This window comes from Solanum tuberosum, unplaced genomic scaffold (genome assembly GCF_000226075.1).
Source record: "Solanum tuberosum cultivar DM 1-3 516 R44 unplaced genomic scaffold, SolTub_3.0 scf00241, whole genome shotgun sequence".
Taxonomy (NCBI): Eukaryota; Viridiplantae; Streptophyta; class Magnoliopsida; order Solanales; family Solanaceae; genus Solanum; species Solanum tuberosum.
Window position 1 is genome coordinate 464,410 of NW_006239165.1, and position 20,594 is coordinate 485,003.

Here is a 20,594-nt window from a genome sequence, read left to right on the forward strand (position 1 = left end):
TTATAAATAATTTGTGGTGGTAAAGAAATATGTGAATGATAGGAAAATATTATTACTTATGGATGAAAAATATAAATTTATTTTTAAGTATAAAAACCTTAAATTAATCAACTTTTTATCATGTTAACAGCTTAAAGGGTATTTCAGACATTTTGATTAAAAAAAGTGTTTACCAGCACTTATTTGCCAAACACATCAACAACTTTTTTTTCAACTGCAGCACTTTTATCCAAACACATAACTACTTATTTTTAAAATAAGTTCCAGCACTTTAAAAAGTTACTTTTTAAAAGTTACTTTTTTTAAGTCAATCCAAACGGGCCCTTAATGCTGCTATGTGGTTTAGGGTTAAGTATTAATCTATTTATAACTTGGTACATATAAACTTAAAAAGGATTGAAGTTCAAGAAAAGTATCTCCTTTAGACAAAACAGTCTTTTCACTCTTTCTTAAAAGTTATAAAATTACTGTAATTTTCTTTCATATTTAAAGAGATAATATCTCATAGGGTCACTCAATTTTGAATAGTTCACTTAGAATGTCACTCAACTTTGAATTGTTTACTTAGAAAGACAGTCAACTTTGGATTGTTTACTTAGAAAGTCACTCAACTTTGGTTTTTAACTCAAAAATCACTCTATTATTGATGTTTCACTTAAAAAGTCACCCAACTATTTATATTTCACTTAGAAAGTCAATTAATCAATTTAAATAATCTTTTCAATAAATTTTGTAAAAATACAAAAAATAATTAAATTATTTTAAAAAATAAATAAGATGCTTATTTTAATTATTGTTTTTTTATTACCTTTTTATTAAAAAAAGGGAAAATACCCCTCAACTTTGGTTTATAGTTTGACTTTACTCTTGCCGTTAAAATGAAGTTAAATTTACCCCTCCCATTACTAATTTCACCAAAATTACCCCTCATTTGACGGAATCCCCAATATTGACCCAAATTACCCAAATTTTTTTTAAAAAAAAAACCCTCTTCCTTATTTTTAACCCAATGCCTCGACCTGCTCCCGACCCCTCTAGAGGATAACCCATCCCCTTTTACCTATTCTCTCAAATTTTCCATATAACCCATTAACTTCTCCTCCATTGTTCTCCATTTCTCTTCCCTCTAATTGTTCTTCATGGGTTTTGTTCAACAATTCATACTTGTTTAGTTGTTTTGTACTACTTGGTTGACCTTCTGAAGAACTTCTGAATAGCAACAAGTCTTTGATTTTTCATTTTTTGGACCAGAGTGAGTTCATCGAAGAAACTGAAGAAGACGAAAAGGAGGAAGAAGATGATGATGAAGAAGAAGAAACAAAAGCGGATTTTTTCGTGTTTTCTTGATTGCTTTCGTGATCAAATAATAAGTTGGAAATTTTCAAAGGCGATAAATTTGAAGAATTTTGGTGGGGTTTCTCTGTTCGGCTTTGTTTTTGTAAAGCTGTAACAAATGCGTCAAAATCTTTCTTTTTATGTCGAGGAGAAAATGTTTCCATGAACAATATCTTCGGAGATTTTGAAGAATCCATGTGTTTTCCTTCGTACTGAAACCTTGGAGGTGGTTTCAAAGGTTTAATATTTCCACAATCAAAGAGCTCATCAGCTGTAGATAGCAAAATCCTCTCCAATTTCCCACTAAAATCAAAAGAAAAAATTTCATCATCTTCATCTGGGTTATGTTTCTCTTTTGGGATTTCTTCCCAATTGAATTCATTGTAAAGAGGGGAAATTCGAGTAGGACTAGCAGGTGCACTGTAAAACAACGTGGCATCACGTGGAGGACTTGACGGACCACTCATGTACGGAGTAGTACAACCATTGTCGATGTTGAAATCCACATGAAGAAAACTGCCATAAGAATACTTGAAATCAGTTCATACGAAGAAATACGAAATCAATTCAATAATAGGAAGAAATCAATTCATATACTTACATCTGGACGAGGGCATCTGAAAAATCTTCTTTCGGGATTAGATGTAGTACTCGAAATCAATGTTTTGACCACTAAACCACAAGCACATTTTCTTTGAGACGAATAACTATTTTGTGACATTTTCTGAAAAGAAAAATCAGAGATGAACAAAAGAGATGGTGGGAAGAACAATCAGAAGGAAGAGAAATGAAGAACAATAGAGGAGAAGTTAATGAGTTATATGGAAAATTTGAGAGAATGGGTAAAAGGGGAATGGGTTATCCTCTAGAGGGGTCGGGGGCAGGTCGGGGCATTGGGTTAAAAATAGGGAATAGGTTTTTTTTTTTTTAAATTCGGGTAATTTGGATCAATTTGGGTCAATATTGGAGATTCCATCAAATGAGGGGTAATTTTGGTGAAATAAGTAATGGGAGGGGTAAATTTAACTTCATTTTAACGGCGAGGGTAAAGTCAAACTATAAACCAAAGTTGAGGGGTATTTTTGACCCTTTTCCCTTAAAAAAAAATAGTAGCAGATCGTTACTGCCCCTTTTTTTTAAATTATACTTCTTATCAATGCCAATTTTTCTTTTTGGTAATCTTTTAACAATTTATTTCTAGTTTTACAATTACTAGAAGCGAAAAGCTTTTCTTTTTTTTGGCTACGTTTTTTACGTTATTTTTAGAAAGATTATAACTAAATAATTGGAGCGGATCAATAAAATAATTAAAATAGATATCTTATTATTTCTTTAAAAATAGTTTAAGATAAAATTTATTGAAAAAATTATTTAAATTGATTGAGTGACTTTCTAAGTGAAATATAAATAGTTGGGTGACTTTCTAAGTAAAACATCAATAGTTGGATGACTTTTGAGTTATAAAACAAAGTTGAGTGACTTTCTAAGTAAACAACTTAAAGTTGAGTGACTTTTTAAGTAAACAACTCAAAGTTGAGTGAACATCTGAGATATTAACTCATTTCTCATGTGTACTTGAATCGCAAAAAGATTTATAGAAATGAGCAGACTTTTAGGCACTACTAGGATTTGGAAATGAAATGCTTTTTCTCTGATAACGAGTTACTTGTTCAATGGGGATAGAGAATGGTGCGTTGGATTTTAAGCTTTTAAGTTTATTTACTGATATTCTAACTCCGCCTCTGATTAACGGTTGACCCCTCTAGATGAAGAGGATGATTGTAGGTGAGGTGGACTAGTTTGGCGTTAAATTTCAGTTCTATAGTCTCTTGATTAAATATATCACCTGTATATATTGTGTATATCACTGAGCATACCCATATTTTCATGGATATATGTGTATGATATACATGATATATAAGAGATACAAGTGGGATATACATAGATGGAGTCATTTTCAACCTCAAGTTTTTAATTTGAAAATCAGCTCAAATCCACCTCAAATAATCTCCAAACAATTTGAAAATTGATATTCAAGCTTCTTAAGATATTACAAACGGAAAGTAAAATCCATAAAATTTTCTTCTTTTTTTGGGTACTAAAGATAAAACTTCATTAACTAAACAGGAATGTTACAGGGAGTGTGCACAGACCTATTTGGTAAATGGTAATACAATACATTTTCACATACCAATCTTATTAAGTTATGCAACTGGAGTAGAGTCGCTTTAGAATGCCGACGACTATTTTCTACTTAGTAAGTAAAGGGGAGAGGGAAGCCAGGCTTAGCGAGGTTTATAAGGCCGACCACTACATGAGCCGCTGGTGGAGACCGGAGTAGTTAACACTAACTACCATTCTAAGCATAACTTCGATAAACTTCATTGTCCATGTAATTGGCCAAAGGAAAATTACTCAAACATCTTAGAATATCTTGCCTATATTCTTGCCACCAATTCATGAAGCTACTCTGAGGCTGGAAAATCTCAGAGGATACTGAATAGCTCCATATCATAGTCATTACATTTCCCCCAAATTTAACCAAATACGCCATTGCATTTTCCTTCTCTTCTAGACTGCCTTCTCTCAGTCTTTTGGAATTTATAATAGCTTCCTCCACATACGCCCAAAAGCAAGAATCTTCGGTGAGGCTAACGGACTTCCTTCTATAGTTACCACTTCCAGACGGGTTGTCTTCTTTCCTCCATTCCTCCAACTTTTTATAGTGCTCGGATCTTCCAAGATTTACATAGTCTGTGTTCCCCGATTTCATATAGTATTCCGCTATGTCGAGTGGTTCGACCATCCTTCTATAGTTTGTCCCTGCATACAGCCAACGAGTACGAAAAGCTGTCTCCTCTCTTTGTGGCATTTTCTCTACTTCTGCAACCATTGTTTTCCAGTACCTAGTGAGGATTCTTTGGTGCTTGACAATTTCTTGTCTGCTTTTGACAGCATCCCTGCCTCGATACTCACTGCGTTTAAAACTATCATAGTAGCCTCCTTCTTTCAGGGTTACTTTCTTGTACCACTCTAGCCATGCCATAGCTTCTTTCATTTTGTTTAGCTTCTTGCCAGGATCAAAGGCATCCTTCTTCTTGTCGAAAGATTCTTTCACTCTTTGCTTCACTTCAGTCCTTAGAGGGTTCATGTTACTTGACTGCTGCCATGACAATTATATGCATTATAGAAGTTAGAAATACAGGTTTAGAAACATGTTCTATAAGTTTTACGAATGTTATCTGTATTGATTTCCTATTCATTCAAACTTTAGCTAAAGAAAGGGAAACTATACTTGCTTTCATTTTAGGAGTAAGAGTTTGTTTTACCTGTCCACCAATTCCGATTGCTTCTAGCTGTAGATCAATGCCTGCTTGAAGTTGATCCACGCTATAGTGAAACAGCTGAGAAGTACCCTTAAAGATTACTCTATGCTTGAGGAGTTCCAAAACCTGTTCATAGTCGAAAGCCAAGAAACGATTGTCCTGGTGTTGGCTATTTAAGTTCATTTCCATCATAATATCCAAAACTGACTCAGGCTCCTCAAAACAGGAGCAGTCTGAATCTGAGCACAGCAGAAACATGCCGAATGGATTGTAAATACAAGATTGAGGAATAGAACCAGCAAAGGCATTAGTTGGTGAAATTAAAGATCTTAGGATTGGATCATGGTTCGAGACTACGTGCAAGAAGCTTGAATTCCATGATGGACGTTCTGATATGGCTTGTTGCCGGCCACTATCACCAAGAAGAGGTGAACCAAAAGTGATGCAAGTAGGACGCTTATTATTGTCCTTAAGTAGCCAGAGAGTGAAAAGAGATGCCACAGAACCTCCCAAAGAAACTCCAGTGATTATTAGAGGACTGACATTGCCCAACTGCAGTCAATCAGAATGAACAAAACAGAAACATGAATATATGAACAACAAGGCTCCTGAAAATCAATGCTTCAGAAGGAAGTAAGTTTTGGTTTCGTAACAGAGTTTCAAGTATTCTATCATGTCAAATTTCCAGCATTACCATGCTAACATCAGTCAAGGTATTCGAGATTTTTCTTTTGCTGTTTGTTTACAGAAATAACTGCACAATTACAACAAAGTTTATAGGCGAATTTATACTAATAAAAGGACACATTTCTTATTTGGCAACTAAAAAGAAGCTCAGGATTTGTAAATTCAAAAAGAGATTTCTTCTTTAGCACCAGAATCTAACCAATCTAAATGTACCACTCAGTTAGGTTAACTTAATGTATTGACAGTTGAAACCACATAATGCTTCATTTTATACTATCCATCTCTCTTTATTTCTTGGAGATATTATGGTCAATAATTCCCATGTCAAGACAAAATAACTAAAATATTCCCTTTGTTTCAATTTCCTTGTCTTGCGTTTCTTTTTAGTTCGTTTAAAAAAGAATCAATGATTAAATTTTTTTGGCAACTCTTTGCTTCTAGTTTTCTACCTAACATGTCTATGATTATAACATTAAACGATACCTTTTACGTAACTTTAGTTTAAGACTACAAAATAAAAAAGTTTCTTTGCATTTTAAAGTTTTGTACCAAGTTAAAACCAGACAAACAAATTAAAACGGAAAAAGTAATATCTAGCACAAGTAAGGAAAGCTCAAGAGAAATCACAAATTTTGCAGAGAAACAAAAGAATATTATAGTACCTGTTCTTTGAGGGCAGAGAGCTCATTCAGTAATGACTCAAAAAGGGTTATTGCTGCTTTGTTAACTGAGAAATGAGGGTTGAATTTGGTAGAAATGAAGTCAAAAGGAGATTGAGAACCTTCCAGATCTTCTGAAGAGACCATTTCTTTCTGAAGAGTACAAGTAGGAGAGGATACAAAAGCAACAATAGCACCATTTGAATGATATGGGTAAACTTTAACCAAAATTGGATTATTCAAATAAGGATGATTCCTAAGGTCAGAGATTGTAAACCAAGAATGAAGAAGTAGATCTGAGCTCACCAACAAATTTGCAAATTCTTGGCCACTACTAAACCTGTAGAACAAAAAAATGAAAAATTGGGTCATGTAAAACAATACAATCTTGAACAATAAAGCAAAAAGATTTGAACTTTTTGTAGTATATGCCATAAAAGAATAAAAATTGCCACTCACATGGAAACTTGGCTCATCTTGGCCTTTGGAGAATTTGACATATTCCTGAAGGCCTAGCTAACATCTAATATAAATAAGCATAGCAGTAGAAGATATTGCACAAGAAGTTAAAATACAAGTTTGACAAATGAGGCAAAAAAAGGGTTGGCAAATGAGAAAGGAATGAGGAAAGTAGATGTAAAGGACAAGAAGAAAATGCCCAGAAATTGAAGGAGAAGAAGGGAATGGTGGTTTACTTTTTGATTTTTCTTGACTCTCAAGTCTACTAGTATAACTAATACTCCCTTAGTTTCAATTTACGTGACACAGTTTGACATGAAACAAGATTAAAGAAATTTTAGTCATATGGAACTAAGGATACACATGAGTACTCGTAAGTAGGAATAGTTTAGTTTATTAACTATCTAAATTTTCGATTTGTTGGACAGGATTTTATTTCCACTTTGTATTTCTCTCGCCCCCACACCCCCTGTTTCCTCCTCCCTCCCAATAAAAAAGAAAAGAAAAGAGAGAGTAGTCGTAATCGGTTAAACTTCTGAGAGGTTTCTAACTCAGCTTTAGTTTAATCATCTTCCATTCTTGAAGACTTTTTTTCTTCTGCAAGTTGAACAAGTCGAGTCTATACTATTAAATTAATGCCTAGTGTACTATACAGACATGAATTTGAAAATTTTGGGAGGGGTTGGTGGGACTAAGAGGATGATTCCATGATATTTAATTTTAAATATGCAGGCACTAGCTTTATTATAGGCATAATACAAATTGGACCCTAAACTTGGCTTCAAATTTTAAGTATGACCTCTAACTTTCATAGTGCATAAGTAGGCACTTTAACTATCCAATTCTTAAACAAAAAATACGCGAATCCAACAGCCAAATTGTGTGATATACAAACGCTCCAACGTGGCTTATTGAGCCACTCAGTGGCTGCCACGTAATTAAAAAATTACACGTATTTTATAATTAAAAAAAGAAATTAAAATACAAAAGGGTAGGGTCGTATTTTGTTTTCCCAACCCACCCCCTACCAGCCCCTCCACCCCCCAAAAAAAATTGAAATTTATTTTTAAAAAATATTTTCAACTTCAAAATTTCTTTTTTTTCACCCCTACCTCGACCCGCCCCACCCAGCAAACATCTAATACAATAAGCATAGCAGTAGAAGATACTGCACAAGAAGTTAAAATACAAGTTTGACAAATGAGGCAACAAAAAAGGTCGGCAAATGAGAAAGGAATGAGGAAAGTAGATGTAAAGGACAAGAAGAAAATGCCCAGAAATTGAAGGAGAAGAAGGGAATGGTGGTTTACTTTTTGATTTTTCTTGACTCTCAAGTCTACTAGTATAACTAATACTCCCTTAGTTTCAGTTTACGTGACACCGTTTGACATAACACAAAATTAAAGAAATTTTATAGTCAATATGGGACAAAGAGTACACATGAGTACTCGTAAGTAGGAATAGTTTAGCTGATTGACTACCTCAATTTTCGATTTGTTGGTGAGAATTTTATTTCCACTTTATAATCCTCTCGCCCCACACCCCTGTTTCCTCTTCCCTCCCAATAAAAATGAAAATAAAAAAGAGTGAGCAGTCGTAATCAGTTAAACTTCTGAGAGGTTTCTAGCATCAGTTTAATATTTTCCATTTTTGAAGACTTTTTTTCTTCTGCAAGTTGAACAAGTCCTACACTATTAAATTAATGCCTAGTGTACTATATAGACATGAATTTGAAAATTTGAGGAGGGGTTGGTGGGAGTAAGAGGATGATTCCATGATATTTAATTTTAAATATGCAGGCACTAGCTTTAAGCCATTATTATAAGAAGATATAGTGAAGAGTAATATTTCTTTATATACTTATTATACTTCTTGATATCCTAATATTAAAACACACTTATGGTGTTTCTTGACTATAAGGTAGAATCAATTGAAATATTCAATTTTTGAAAGGAGAAAGGAGTAAACTAGTGGTAGTTTAATTATAAAATGTAGTACTATCACAACTACAATGATTGTAACATAAAGCAAAAGTAGAATATTCTACACGTCACGACAATTTTCCAAAGGACATAAACCAATTAATTAGTTTGAAGAAGTTGCATCCCAACTTCCTCTGTATCTTACATTATAACATGAATAGTCTTAACTCATATCATGGAAGAAAACTTTGTGCATGGTTCTATTATGGTTAATGAGTGGCTCTGATATTTACACCAAGCCAAATTAGTATTAATAGATTAAGCCAAAAAAAAAAATTCATCATCTTCATCTGGGTTATGTTTCTCTTTTGAGATTTCTTCCCAATTGAATTCATTGTAAAGAGGGGAAATTCGAGTAGGACTAGCAGGTGCACTGTAAAACAACGTGGCAGCACGTGGAGGACTTGACGGACCACTCATGTACGGAGTAGTATAACCACTGTCGATGTTGAAATCCACATGAAGAAAACTGCCATAAGAATACTTGAAATCAGTTCAATACGAAGAAATACGAAATCAGTTCATACTAAGAAATACGAAATCAGTTCAATAATAGGAAGAAATCAGTTCATATACTTACATCTGGACGAGGGCATCTGAAAAATCTTCTTCCGGGATTAGATGTAGTACTCGAAATCAGTGTTTTGACCACTAAACCACAAGCACATTTTCTTTGAGACGAATAACTATTTTGTGACATTTTCTGAAAAGAAAAATCAGAGGTGAACGAAAGAGATGGTGGAAAGAACAATCAGAAGGAAGAGAAATGAAGAACAATGGAGGAGAAGTTAAAGAGTTATATGGAAAATTTGAGAGAATGGGTAAAAGGGGAATGGGCTATCCTCTAGAGGGGTCGGGGGCAAGTCGGGGCATTGGGTTAAAAATAGGGAATAAGGTTTTAGAAAAAAAATTCCGGTAATTTGGATCAATTTTGGGGATTCCATCAAATGAGAGGTAATTTTGGTGAAATTAGTAATGGGAAGGATAAATTTAACTTCATTTTAACGGCAAGGATAAAGTCAAACTATAAACGAAAGTTGAGAGGTATTTTTGACCCTTTTCCCTTAAAAAAATAGTAGAAGATCGTTACTGCCCCTTTTTTAAAATTATACTTCTTATCAATTCCAATTTTTCTTTTAACAATTTATTTCTAGTTTTACAATTACTAGAAGCGAAAAGCTTCTTCTTCTTTTTTGGCTACGTTTTTTACGTTATTTTTAGAAAGATTATAATTAAATAATTGGAGCGGATCAATAAAATAATTAAAATAGATATCTTATTATTTCTTTAAAAATAGTTTAAGATAAAATTTATTGAAAAAATTATTTAAATTGATTGAGTGACTTTCTAAGTGAAATATAAATAGTTGGGTGACTTTTTAAATAAAAACATCAATAGTTGGATGACTTTTGAGTTATAAAACAAAGTTGAGTGACTTTCTAAGTAAACAACTTAAAGTTGAGTGATTTTTTAAGTAAACAACTCAAAATTGAGTGAGCATCTGAGATATTAACTCATTTCTCATGTGTACTTGAATCGCAAAAAGATTTATAGAAATGAGCAGACTTTTAGGCACTACTAGGATTTGGAAATGAAATGCTTTTTCTCTGATAACGAGTTACTTGTTCAATGGGGATAGAGAATGGTGCGTTGGATTTTAAGCTTTTAAGTTTATTTACTGATATTCTAACTCCGCCTCTGATTAACGGTTGACCCCTCTAGATGAAGAGGATGATTGTAGGTGAGGTGGACTAGTTTGGCGTTAAATTTCAGTTCTATAGTCTCTTGATTAAATATATCACGTGTATATATTGTGTATATCACTGAGCATACCCATATTTTCATGGATATTTGTGTATGATATACATGATATATAGGAGATACAAGGGGGATATACATAGATGGAGTCGTTTTCAACCTCAAGTTTTTAATTTGAAAATCAGCTCAAATTCACCTCAAATAGTCTCCAAACAATTTGAAAATTGATATTCAAGCTCTTAAAATATTAAGTAAAATCCATAAAATTTTCTTCTTTTTTTGGGTACTAAAGATGAAACTTCATTAACTAAACAGGAATGTTACAGGGAGTGTGCACAGACCTATTTGGTAAATGGTAATACAATACATTTTCACATACCGATCTTATTAAGTTATGCAACTGGAGTAGAGTCGCTTATAGAATGCCGACGACTATTTTCCACTTAGTAAGTAAAGGGGAGAGGGAAGCCAGGCTTAGCGAGTTTTATAAGGCCGACCACTACATGAGCCGCTGGTGGAGACTGGAGTAGTTAACACTAACTACCATTCTAAGCATAACTTTGATAATCTCCATTTTCCATGTAAAAGGCCAAAGGCAAATTACTCAAACAGCTTAGAATATCTTGCCTATAATCTTTCCACCAATTCATGAAGCTACTCTGAGGCTGGAAAATCTCAGAGGATACTGAATAGCTCCATATCATATTCATTACATATCCCCCAAATTTAACCAAATACGCCGTTGCATTTTCCTTCTCTTCTAGACTGCCTTCTCTCAGTCTTTTGGAATTTATAATAGCTTCCTCCACATATGCCCAAAAGCAAGAATCTTCGGTGAGGTTAACGGACTTCCTTCTATAGTTACCACTTCCAGACGGGTTGTCTTCTTTCCTCCATTCCTCCAACTTTTTATAGTGCTCGGATCTTCCAAGATTTACATAGTCTGTGTCCCTGATTTCATATAGTATTCAGCTATGTCGAGTGGCTCGACCATCCTTCTATAGTTTTGTCCCTGAATACAGCCAACGAGTACGAAAAGCTGCCTTTTTGCTTTGTGGCATTTCCTCTACTTCTGCAACCTTTGTTTTCCAGTACCTATTGAGGATTCTTTGGTGCTTGACAATTTCTTGTCTGCTTTTGACAGCATCCCTGCCTCGATACTCACTGCGTTTAAAACTATCATAGTAGCCTCCTTCTTTCAGGGTTACTTTCTTGTACCACTCTAGCCATGCCATAGCTTCTTTCATTTTGTTTAGCTTCTTGCCAGGATCAATGGCATTCCTCTTCTTTGCGAAAGATTCCTCCACTCTTTTCTTCACTTTAGTCCTTAGAGGGTTCATGTTACTTGTCTGATGCCACGACAATTATATGCATTATAGAAGTTAGAAATACAGGTTTAGAAACAAGTTCTATAAGTTTTACGAATGTTATCTCTATTGATTTCCTATTCATTCAAACTTTAGCTCAAGAATGGGAAACTATACTTGCTTTCATTTTAGGAGTAAGAGTTTGTTTTACCTGTCCACCAATTCCGATTGCTTCTAGCTGTAGATCAATGCCTGCTTGAAGTTGATCCACGCTATAGTGAAACAGCTGAGAAGTACCCTTAAAGATTACTCTATGCTTGAGGAGTTCCAAAACCTGTTCATAGTCGAAAGCCAAGAAACGATTGTCCTGGTGTTGGCTATTTAAGTTCATTTCCATCATAATATCCAAAACTGATTCAGGCTCCTCAAAACAGGAGCAGTCTGAATCTGAGCACAGCAGAAACATGCCGAATGGATTGTAAATACAAGATTGAGGAATAGAACCAGCAAGGGCATTAGTTGGTGAAATTAAAAATCTTGGGATTGGATCATGGTTCGAGACTACGTGCAAGAAGCTTGAATTCCATGATGGACGTTCTGATATGGCTTGTGCAGGCCACTATCACCAAGAAGAGGTGAACCAAAAGTGATGCAAGTGGGACGCTTATTATTGTCCTTAAGTAGCCAGAGAGTGAATAGAGATGCCACAGAACCTCCCAAAGACACTCCAGTGATTATTAGAGGACTGAAACTGCCCAACTGCAGTCAATCAGAATGAACAAAACATCAACATGAATATATGAACAACAAGGCTCCTGCAGACGAAACTAACACCATAAAATCTATAAAAGATTCTAGCTTTATAGATTTAATGAATGCAGTCAATCATTAATTTTTTTGGCAACTCTTTGATTCTAGCTCTCTACCTACTATGTCTAAGACTACAACATGAAATAGCATTTCAGTACATTCTACAGAACTTTAGTTTAAGACCATAAAATTTAAAAGTTACTTTGCATTTTTAAGTTTTGTACCAAATCAAAAGCAGACAAATAAATTAAAACAGAAGAAGTAATATCTAGCACAAGTAAGGAAAGCTCAAGAGAAATCACAAATTTTGCAGAGAAATAAAAGAATATTATAGTACCTCTTCTTTGAGGTCAGAGAGCTCATTCAGTAATGAAGCAAAAAGGGTTATTGCTGCTTTGTTAACTGAGAAATGAGGGTTGAATTTGGTAGAAATGAAGTCAAAAGGAGATTGAGAACCTTCCAGATCTTCTGAAGAGACCATTTCTTTCTGAAGAGTACAAGTAGGAGAGGATACAAAAGCAACAATAGCACCATTTGAATGATATGGGTAAACTTTAATCAAAATTGGATTATTCAAATAAGAATGACTCCTAAGGTCAGAGATTGTAAACCAAGAATGAAGAAGTAGATCTGAGCTCACCAACAAATTTGCAAATTCTTGGCCACTACTAAACCTGTAGAACAAAAAAATGAAAAATTGGGTCATGTAAAACAATACAATCTTGAACAATAAAGCAAAAAGATTTGAACTTTTTGTAGTATATGCCATAAAAGAATAAAAATTGCCACTCACATGGAAACTTGGCTCATCTTGGCCTTTGGAGAATTTGACATATTCCTGAAGGCCTAGCAAACATCTAATACAATAAGCATAGCAGTAGAAGATACTGCACAAGAAGTTAAAATACAAGTTTGACAAATGAGGCAACAAAAAAGGTCGGCAAATGAGAAAGGAATGAGGAAAGTAGATGTAAAGGACAAGAAGAAAATGCCCAGAAATTGAAGGAGAAGAAGGGAATGGTGGTTTACTTTTTGATTTTTCTTGACTCTCAAGTCTACTAGTATAACTAATACTCCCTTAGTTTCAGTTTACGTGACACCGTTTGACATAACACAAAATTAAAGAAATTTTATAGTCAATATGGGACAAAGAGTACACATGAGTACTCGTAAGTAGGAATAGTTTAGCTGATTGACTACCTCAATTTTCGATTTGTTGGTGAGAATTTTATTTCCACTTTATAATCCTCTCGCCCCACACCCCTGTTTCCTCTTCCCTCCCAATAAAAATGAAAATAAAAAAGAGTGAGCAGTCGTAATCAGTTAAACTTCTGAGAGGTTTCTAGCATCAGTTTAATATTTTCCATTTTTGAAGACTTTTTTTCTTCTGCAAGTTGAACAAGTCCTACACTATTAAATTAATGCCTAGTGTACTATATAGACATGAATTTGAAAATTTGAGGAGGGGTTGGTGGGAGTAAGAGGATGATTCCATGATATTTAATTTTAAATATGCAGGCACTAGCTTTATTATAAGAAGATAAGAAGAAACAGTGAAGAGTAATATTTCTTTATATACTTATTATACTTCTTGATATCCTAATATTAAAACACACTTATGGTGTTTCTTGACTATAAGGTAGAATCAATTGAAATATTCAATTTTTGAAAGGAGAAAGGAGTAAACTAGTGGTAGTTAATTATAAAATGTAGTACTATCACAACTACAATGATTGTAACATAAAAGCAAAAGTAGAATATTCTACACGTCACGACAATTTCCAAAGGACATAACCAATTAATTAGTTTGAAGAAGTTGCATCCCAACTTCCTCTGTATCTTACATTATAACATGAATAGTCTTAACTCATATCATGGAGAAAACTTAGTGCATGGTTCTATTAATGGTTAATGAGTGGCTCTGATATTTACACCAAGCCAAATTAGTATTAATAGATTAAGGTGATCATATATATATTATTATATTGATCATGGTTAGTAATAGAATTGTATGTGAACGACAAATGTCATGTATTCATTGATTGTGAGTGAGTTTGTTTTTTCATTGAAATCCTCAAACTTGGTGTGGTATATCAAACTATCATCGCTATAAGCCTATAACTATTGTTTTTATTGAGAAATACATGAGAAAAAAAGGTCACAAAATAATATTTTACATTCCATCTCATTGTTGAGTGGTCCCTAAATGAGGTCTAAAGAGTACTCATGGCGTGTCAAAACACATACTTATGTAACTGGTAAAAACATGATAGACAATATAAAATGTGAAATTCTAAAACGATTCAAAAGAATAGATTCAAACTTGATCTAAAATACAAATTAGAGAAACAAGAAGCTGGCATGCTGTAATGACTCCGCAGGACAAGTTGGACAACAACAGGCGTAGTACCAGGTACAAACGAGTGCCACAATACCTGGACCACTACGTGGTCCCAGATGCAAAAGGGAAACAGACTCTGATAGCAAAAGAGCATGAGTAATAGCTACTAGAGTAGTATAAGTAGTGGCAGATTTCACTAAAGAAGGCATGGATGAACTTGCTTTTCTTTTAGTTGCTTAGAATAGATCTGGAACCTCCCTTTTCTTCTTTTTTCCTTTGTTTTGCTTCTTGTTATTCCCAGAAGAAGAGGAACAGGTCCCTCTTGTGACCTGCAACAAGTTCATCTTTAATACAAAGTTCCTCTTGTTACATTTGGTGCTTTCATTGTCCCTCCTTCTACCATGGGTGATGGTGTACACAATACTCGCCTCAAATCGCTTGATGAGGCTGTGAAACAACTTCAAGAACAATCTGTTGGCCATGCTAAAGCCGTGGAGTCCATCAACACTGCCTTACAAGATATTGTAACTCAACTGGCTTCGTTGCGTCCTTCGTCGCTGGTGCCATCTCTAGTCGCTGGTAGCCCTTCTTCAGTTTTGGGTCAATCATCTGTGCCACTTCCCCAAACTTTTTATCAGCATACTCCCCCACCACCCACACTGAATCGGCAACCCCCAGTACACCAGGTGCTTCCAGTTCCACCCCATGGCCTTAATCCATTTCGACGTGATAAACCGGCACCGATTGACTTGGCTAAGTTTGATGGAACCAACGCAGAGAGTTGGGCTTTCCAAGCTCATCAGTATTTTGACACTTACACTGTTCCAGATGAGCAACGCTTGAATGTATGCTCTTTCTTTCTAGAGGGAGATGCACGAGATTGGTATCAGTGGATGTACCGGAATCGCCAACTCTGTGGATGGGACCACTTCCTTAGGGCTCTTGTTACTCGTTTTGGGTCTAAATCAATGGAGGCACCAGAAAGCTTGTTGGCAAAACTACAGATGCAAACCTCCGTTCGTGACTATCTTTCTCAATTTGAGAAACTGGCCAATCGTACCTCTGATGTATCGCCGCCTTTAATGAAGCATTTTTTTACCTCTGGACTTCACCCTGATATTAAATCAGATGTTCTGGCTTTTCGACCCGCGGACCTCAATGAAGCAATTAGTCTGGCCTTTTTGCAAGAGCAAAAAAAGTTGGCCCAAGCTGGGACGATGACCCGGCCCAACTATCCGTCAAAAATTCCTGCCAGCCCATTTTCTTTCCACACCTCTCCTAGCCCTAAAAATCCGACCCTTTCTTCAAGCTCCTCAGCCCCGACTGCATCTATTCCAGGTGTTGGTCGTACATCATTCAGGAAGCTAACACCGACAGAGCTTCAACGAAAACGTGAACTTAACCTTTGTTTCAATTGTGATGAAAAATATCACAAGGGTCATAAATGTTCATCCATCCCTCAACTCTTTTTACTTCTTGCCGATGATGATACTACAGAGGACTCTCCTTATGACTTGTCTCCACCCCCATCAGATTCACCACCTCCAGCTACCACCATTGAAAACCCTTCTCTACTTAGCATCAGTTACCATGCCTTGTTCGGTGGCCCTCATCCCTCTACGATTCGTGTCACTACATTTATCAAAGGCCTCTCTGTGCAGATACTCCTTGACGGAGGTAGCACACACAATTTTATTCAGCCTCGTGCTGCCAAAGCACTCAAATTACTTGTAGAACCTTCTTCGGGTTTTTCAGTTATGGTCGGAAATGGCCAAGAACTGCGCTGTTTAGGTGTCGTTCGTGGTGTAGCACTCACCATTCAGGGCTTCTCCTTTGTCACAGACTTCTTTATTATTGACTTGCATGGTTCGGATTTGGTCCTTGGAGTTACTTGGTTGGCCACATTAGGTCCATGTTTGACAGACTATGTCAATCGTACTTTTGAGTTTACACTGGACGGGAAACATCACCGATGGCAAGGTGATCCTGCCCCCTCTCCTGCCCAAATTAATATGTCCACTCTCAGGCGCTTCACTAAGACAGATTCTATTTCATATTTTCTCCGTCTAGATCTTCAATCTTCTACCCTCATATCACCATGCCATCACCCCCCTGACTTAGCCACTCTTCTAAATTCTTTTCCAGAGATTTTTCATCACCCGTCCTCTTTACCACCTCAACGACCACAAGATCATCGCATTCCCCTCTTGCCAGGAGCTAATCCTGTAAATGTCCGGCCATATCGTTACCCCCACTTCCAAAAAGCTGAAATTGAAAAGCTTGTTTCTGAGATGCTCAAGTCGGGAGTTATTCGTCCCAGCTCGAGTCCATATTCTTCACCAGTGTTGTTAGTGCGTAAGAAGGATGGTACTTGGCGCTTTTGTGTGGATTACAGGGCTCTTAATGCTATCACTGTTAAGGATAGATTTCCAATCCCAACCGTCGATGAGCTTTTTGATGAATTGCACAATGCTTGTGTATTCTCTAAGTTGGACTTATTAGCCGGATACCATCAAATTCGCCTCCATCCCCCAGATATCGAAAAGACCGCATTTCGAACTCATGAAGGCCATTATGAATTTACTGTGATGCCATTTGGTCTTTCGAATGCTCCATCTACTTTTCAATCAACCATGAATTCCATTTTTAAGCCATTTCTACGCCAATTTGTCCTTGTTTTCTTCGATGACATCCTAGTTTATAGCACGTCTTGGCAGGATCACTTACAACACCTTAGATCAGTCTTTGATCTTCTCCGACAAAATTCTTTGGTGGTGAAGCAATCAAAATGCCAATTTGGGCAGTCTTCCATTTCTTGCTTGGGTCATATTCTTTCTGAAAAAGGCTTACAAGTTGACCCTGAGAAGATTATTGCTATCGTTTCTTGGCCTTTGCCTTCATCTGTAAAGGATGTCCGTGCCTTTCTGGGTTTAACGGGGTACTATCGTCGTTTTGTCAAAGGATATGCCCAGTTAGCTTCACCCCTCACTGATCTTCTGAAAAAGGACTCATTTGTATGGTCCGATAAGGCTTCTGTTGCTTTTGCCAAATTGAAAGAGGCTCTTGGCTCCGTCCCTGTTTTATTCTTGCCTGATTTTTCCAAGGATTTTGTGGTAGAAACAGATGCATCAGGTACTGGCATTGGTGCGGTTCTTTGCCAAGACAGTCACCCAATCGCATTCTTCAGCCAAAAATTATCTTCAAGGATGCAAGCTGCTTCTACTTACAATCGTGAAATGTTTGCCATCACGCAGGCTGTTCAAAAGTGGCGCCAATACTTATTGGGCCGTCGTTTTACCATTTTAACTGATCAGCAACCTTTGAAAGCCCTTACAAGTCAGGTTATCCAGACCCCTGAACAACAACGTTGGCTTAGCAAGTTAATTGGGTATGATTTTGAGATACGCTTTCGCCCAGGCAAATTAAATTCTGCTGCCGATGCTTTATCTCGCGTTCCTGCTTGTTTTGCGTTATCTTTGGCCATCACTGAAATAGCTTTGGTTGACAAGCTTAAGGCGTTGAACAAATCCAATGAGGAATTATTAGCTCTCCAACAGAAATTGTTGAATACTCCAGATTTTATGTCCTCATTCTCCTTTCAGGAAGGTCTCCTGTTATTCAAGAATCGCCTGGTTATTCCCAAGGATGCATCTTTGCGTCTAATGCTATTGGAAGAATTTCATGCTTCCAAAATTGGAGGTCATGCAGGCGTCGCTCGCACATTTCACCGACTGTCTTCAAATTTTTATTGGGTTGGCATGCGATCTGATGTCAAGAAGTTCGTCTCTGAATGTCAAATTTGTCAGCAGATGAAGGATTCACAACTGAAACCTGCGGGATTACTGTCTCCCTTGCCGATTCCTTCTGAGATTTTTGCTGAAATTTCCATGGACTTTATTACAGGCCTTCCATCATCTCAGGGGCGCACTGTGATCTTGGTGATTGTAGATAGATTGTCGAAGTATGGACATTTTATTGCTCTATCTGCAAATTTTACCAGTCAAAAAGTAGCAGAAGTCTTTGTCCAAGAATTTGTCCGGTTACATGGTTTTCCTACCAAAATCGTATCTGACCGCGATCCCATTTTCATCTCTGAATTTTGGACGGAAATTAACAAACTCCAGGGAACTCATTTGGCCAAGAGTTCTGCTTATCATCCACAAACGGATGGCCAAACAGAGTCACTGAACAAATGCCTTGAAATGTATCTCCGTTGTTTTGCTACAGATACTCCTTCTACATGGGTCCCTCTTCTTCCCTGGGCAGAATTTTGGTACAATACTTCATACCAACACAGCTCCAAGATGACTCCTTTTGAGGCAGTCTATGGCCGGCCTCCTCCTATTGTCTCTCGTTTTGTGTTAGACAGCACTTCCAATCCTACAGTTTCGGGTTCTTTGCGACAACGCGATGAAACATTGGCTGTGTTGAAGTCTAATTTACTGCAGGCTCAAGATAGGATGAAGTTTCAAGCTGACAAAGGTCGTAGGGAGGTGATCTTTGATATTGGTGATTGGGTGTATGTCCGTCTTCGACCATATAGACAACTTTCAGTTCGTCTGCAACGCCATTCCAAATTGAGCAGGCGTTTCTTTGGACCCTTTCAGATCATTCAACGCATTGGTGATGTGGCTTATAAACTCGATCTGCCACCTTCTTCTCGAATCCATCCTGTGTTCCATGTTTCAGTGTTACGTAAGTGTATCGGCAAACCAACTAATCAGATTACACCTATTGAATTGTTGGACCAAACTCCCTCTGTCACACTTACACCTGAAGCTGTTTTAAAGACGAGAGATGTTACCAAAGGGGCACATAAGGTGCCTCAATGCCTTGTCAAATGGGTAGGTTTGCCTATTGAAGATGCAACTTGGGAGGACTCATATACCCTCTTGCAGCAGTTTCCTCACTTGAACCTTGAGGACAAGGTTCTTCTCCATGAGGGCGGCAATGTAATGACTCCGCAGGACAAGTTGGACAACAACAGGCGTAGTACCAGGTACAAACGAGTGCCACAATACCTGGACCACTACGTGGTCCCAGATGCAAAAGGGAAACAGACTCTGATAGCAAAAGAGCATGAGTAATAGCTACTAGAGTAGTATAAGTAGTGGCAGATTTCACTAAAGAAGGCATGGATGAACTTGCTTTTCTTTTAGTTGCTTAGAATAGATCTGGAACCTCCCTTTTCTTCTTTTTTCCTTTGTTTTGCTTCTTGTTATTCCCAGAAGAAGAGGAACAGGTCCCTCTTGTGACCTGCAACAAGTTCATCTTTAATACAAAGTTCCTCTTGTTACACATGCTCATAAAACACGCAAAATATGTTTCGGAAAAAAAACATTAAGCCAATTTGGTGATGCATGAGAACCATCTTTAGCCTATCTAAATGTTTGATGTAATTTAAGGATGGTACTGTTCAACATCAGAGTTTCTTAAAGCTAGGAACACATGAAAACTAATTAGTCCTTTAATTACTAGTGTGTCGAGGATTAGCAAAAGTAGCAATTCCTAGAAATGGTTTCTTGCCTATTTTGATGGTTGTTGCATTCTTCTGAGATCGAAGTAAGAGTAAAATAGATTCATTCAGTAATTTTCACAACAATCAACATTTGACCTCTTGTGCCTATAAATTAAAAAAAGAGAAGCTGAAAGCCACTTGAGTAAAAAGCGTGCAGAAAAATAACGATTGGGTCAATTGTGTTCCAATCACAAGCTTTTTTTATGCACTTAGTACCTAAGTTAATCCAACTTGAAGAATCTTAGTAGCTTAGTTGGTTCGTTACCTAAGCTTTCACCTTATTGATGGAGTCTGATTCCTCACGTTGTAATCCACTCCCCGATTTCCCCGTCCACTACCCCCCAAATGAAGTTGATCAGACTTAAAGGATAACTATCTCAAATGAACAATTAAACCAGTCAGTACCTAATTA

General features: G+C 36.6%; 2 protein-coding genes and 1 pseudogene across 3 annotated transcripts; all 3 read right to left on the minus strand.

The window, feature by feature from the left end:
- Positions 1 to 1,034: 1,034 nt before the first annotated feature.
- On the minus strand, positions 1,035 to 2,024 carry LOC102605670 (uncharacterized; annotated as a pseudogene).
- A 1,361-nt stretch (positions 2,025 to 3,385) lies between these two features.
- LOC102585975 (senescence-associated carboxylesterase 101-like) lies at positions 3,386 to 6,906 on the minus strand. Of its 2 annotated transcripts, none has more exons than XM_015313299.1 (4): positions 6,467 to 6,906; positions 6,011 to 6,347; positions 4,665 to 5,213; positions 3,386 to 4,498 (listed from the first exon to the last, which is right to left on the minus strand). In XM_015313299.1, exons 1-4 carry the CDS (start codon positions 6,505 to 6,507, stop codon positions 3,695 to 3,697), a joined length of 1,731 nt encoding a protein of 576 aa, XP_015168785.1. In that variant the 5' UTR covers positions 6,508 to 6,906; the 3' UTR covers positions 3,386 to 3,694. The 2 variants fall into 2 exon arrangements, with proteins under 2 accessions (XP_015168785.1, XP_006357142.1); XM_006357080.2 differs by having other exon boundaries at positions 3,386 to 4,495; positions 6,467 to 6,905.
- A 3,649-nt stretch (positions 6,907 to 10,555) lies between these two features.
- LOC102586314 (senescence-associated carboxylesterase 101-like) lies at positions 10,556 to 13,433 on the minus strand. The gene is given in 7 exon segments (XM_006357081.2): positions 10,556 to 11,156; positions 11,159 to 11,218; positions 11,220 to 11,555; positions 11,725 to 12,123; positions 12,126 to 12,272; positions 12,661 to 12,997; positions 13,117 to 13,433. Coding segments are annotated over 7 exon segments (1,722 nt in total). The 5' UTR covers positions 13,158 to 13,433; the 3' UTR covers positions 10,556 to 10,754.
- Positions 13,434 to 20,594: the final 7,161 nt, after the last annotated feature.

Bases quoted from the DNA above. Each gene is read 5' to 3' on its own strand.
- LOC102585975 (XM_015313299.1), bottom strand. From the start codon at position 6,507: ATGTCAAATTCTCCAAAGGCCAAGATGAGCCAAGTTTCCAT. The intron at 6,348-6,466 runs GTGAGTGGCAAT...TTTGTTCTACAG, and splicing joins AAGATGAGCCAAGTTTCCAT to GTTTAGTAGTGGCCAAGAAT. The intron at 4,499-4,664 runs GTAAAACAAACT...TTGTCATGGCAG, and splicing joins CAATCGGAATTGGTGGACAG to CAGTCAAGTAACATGAACCC.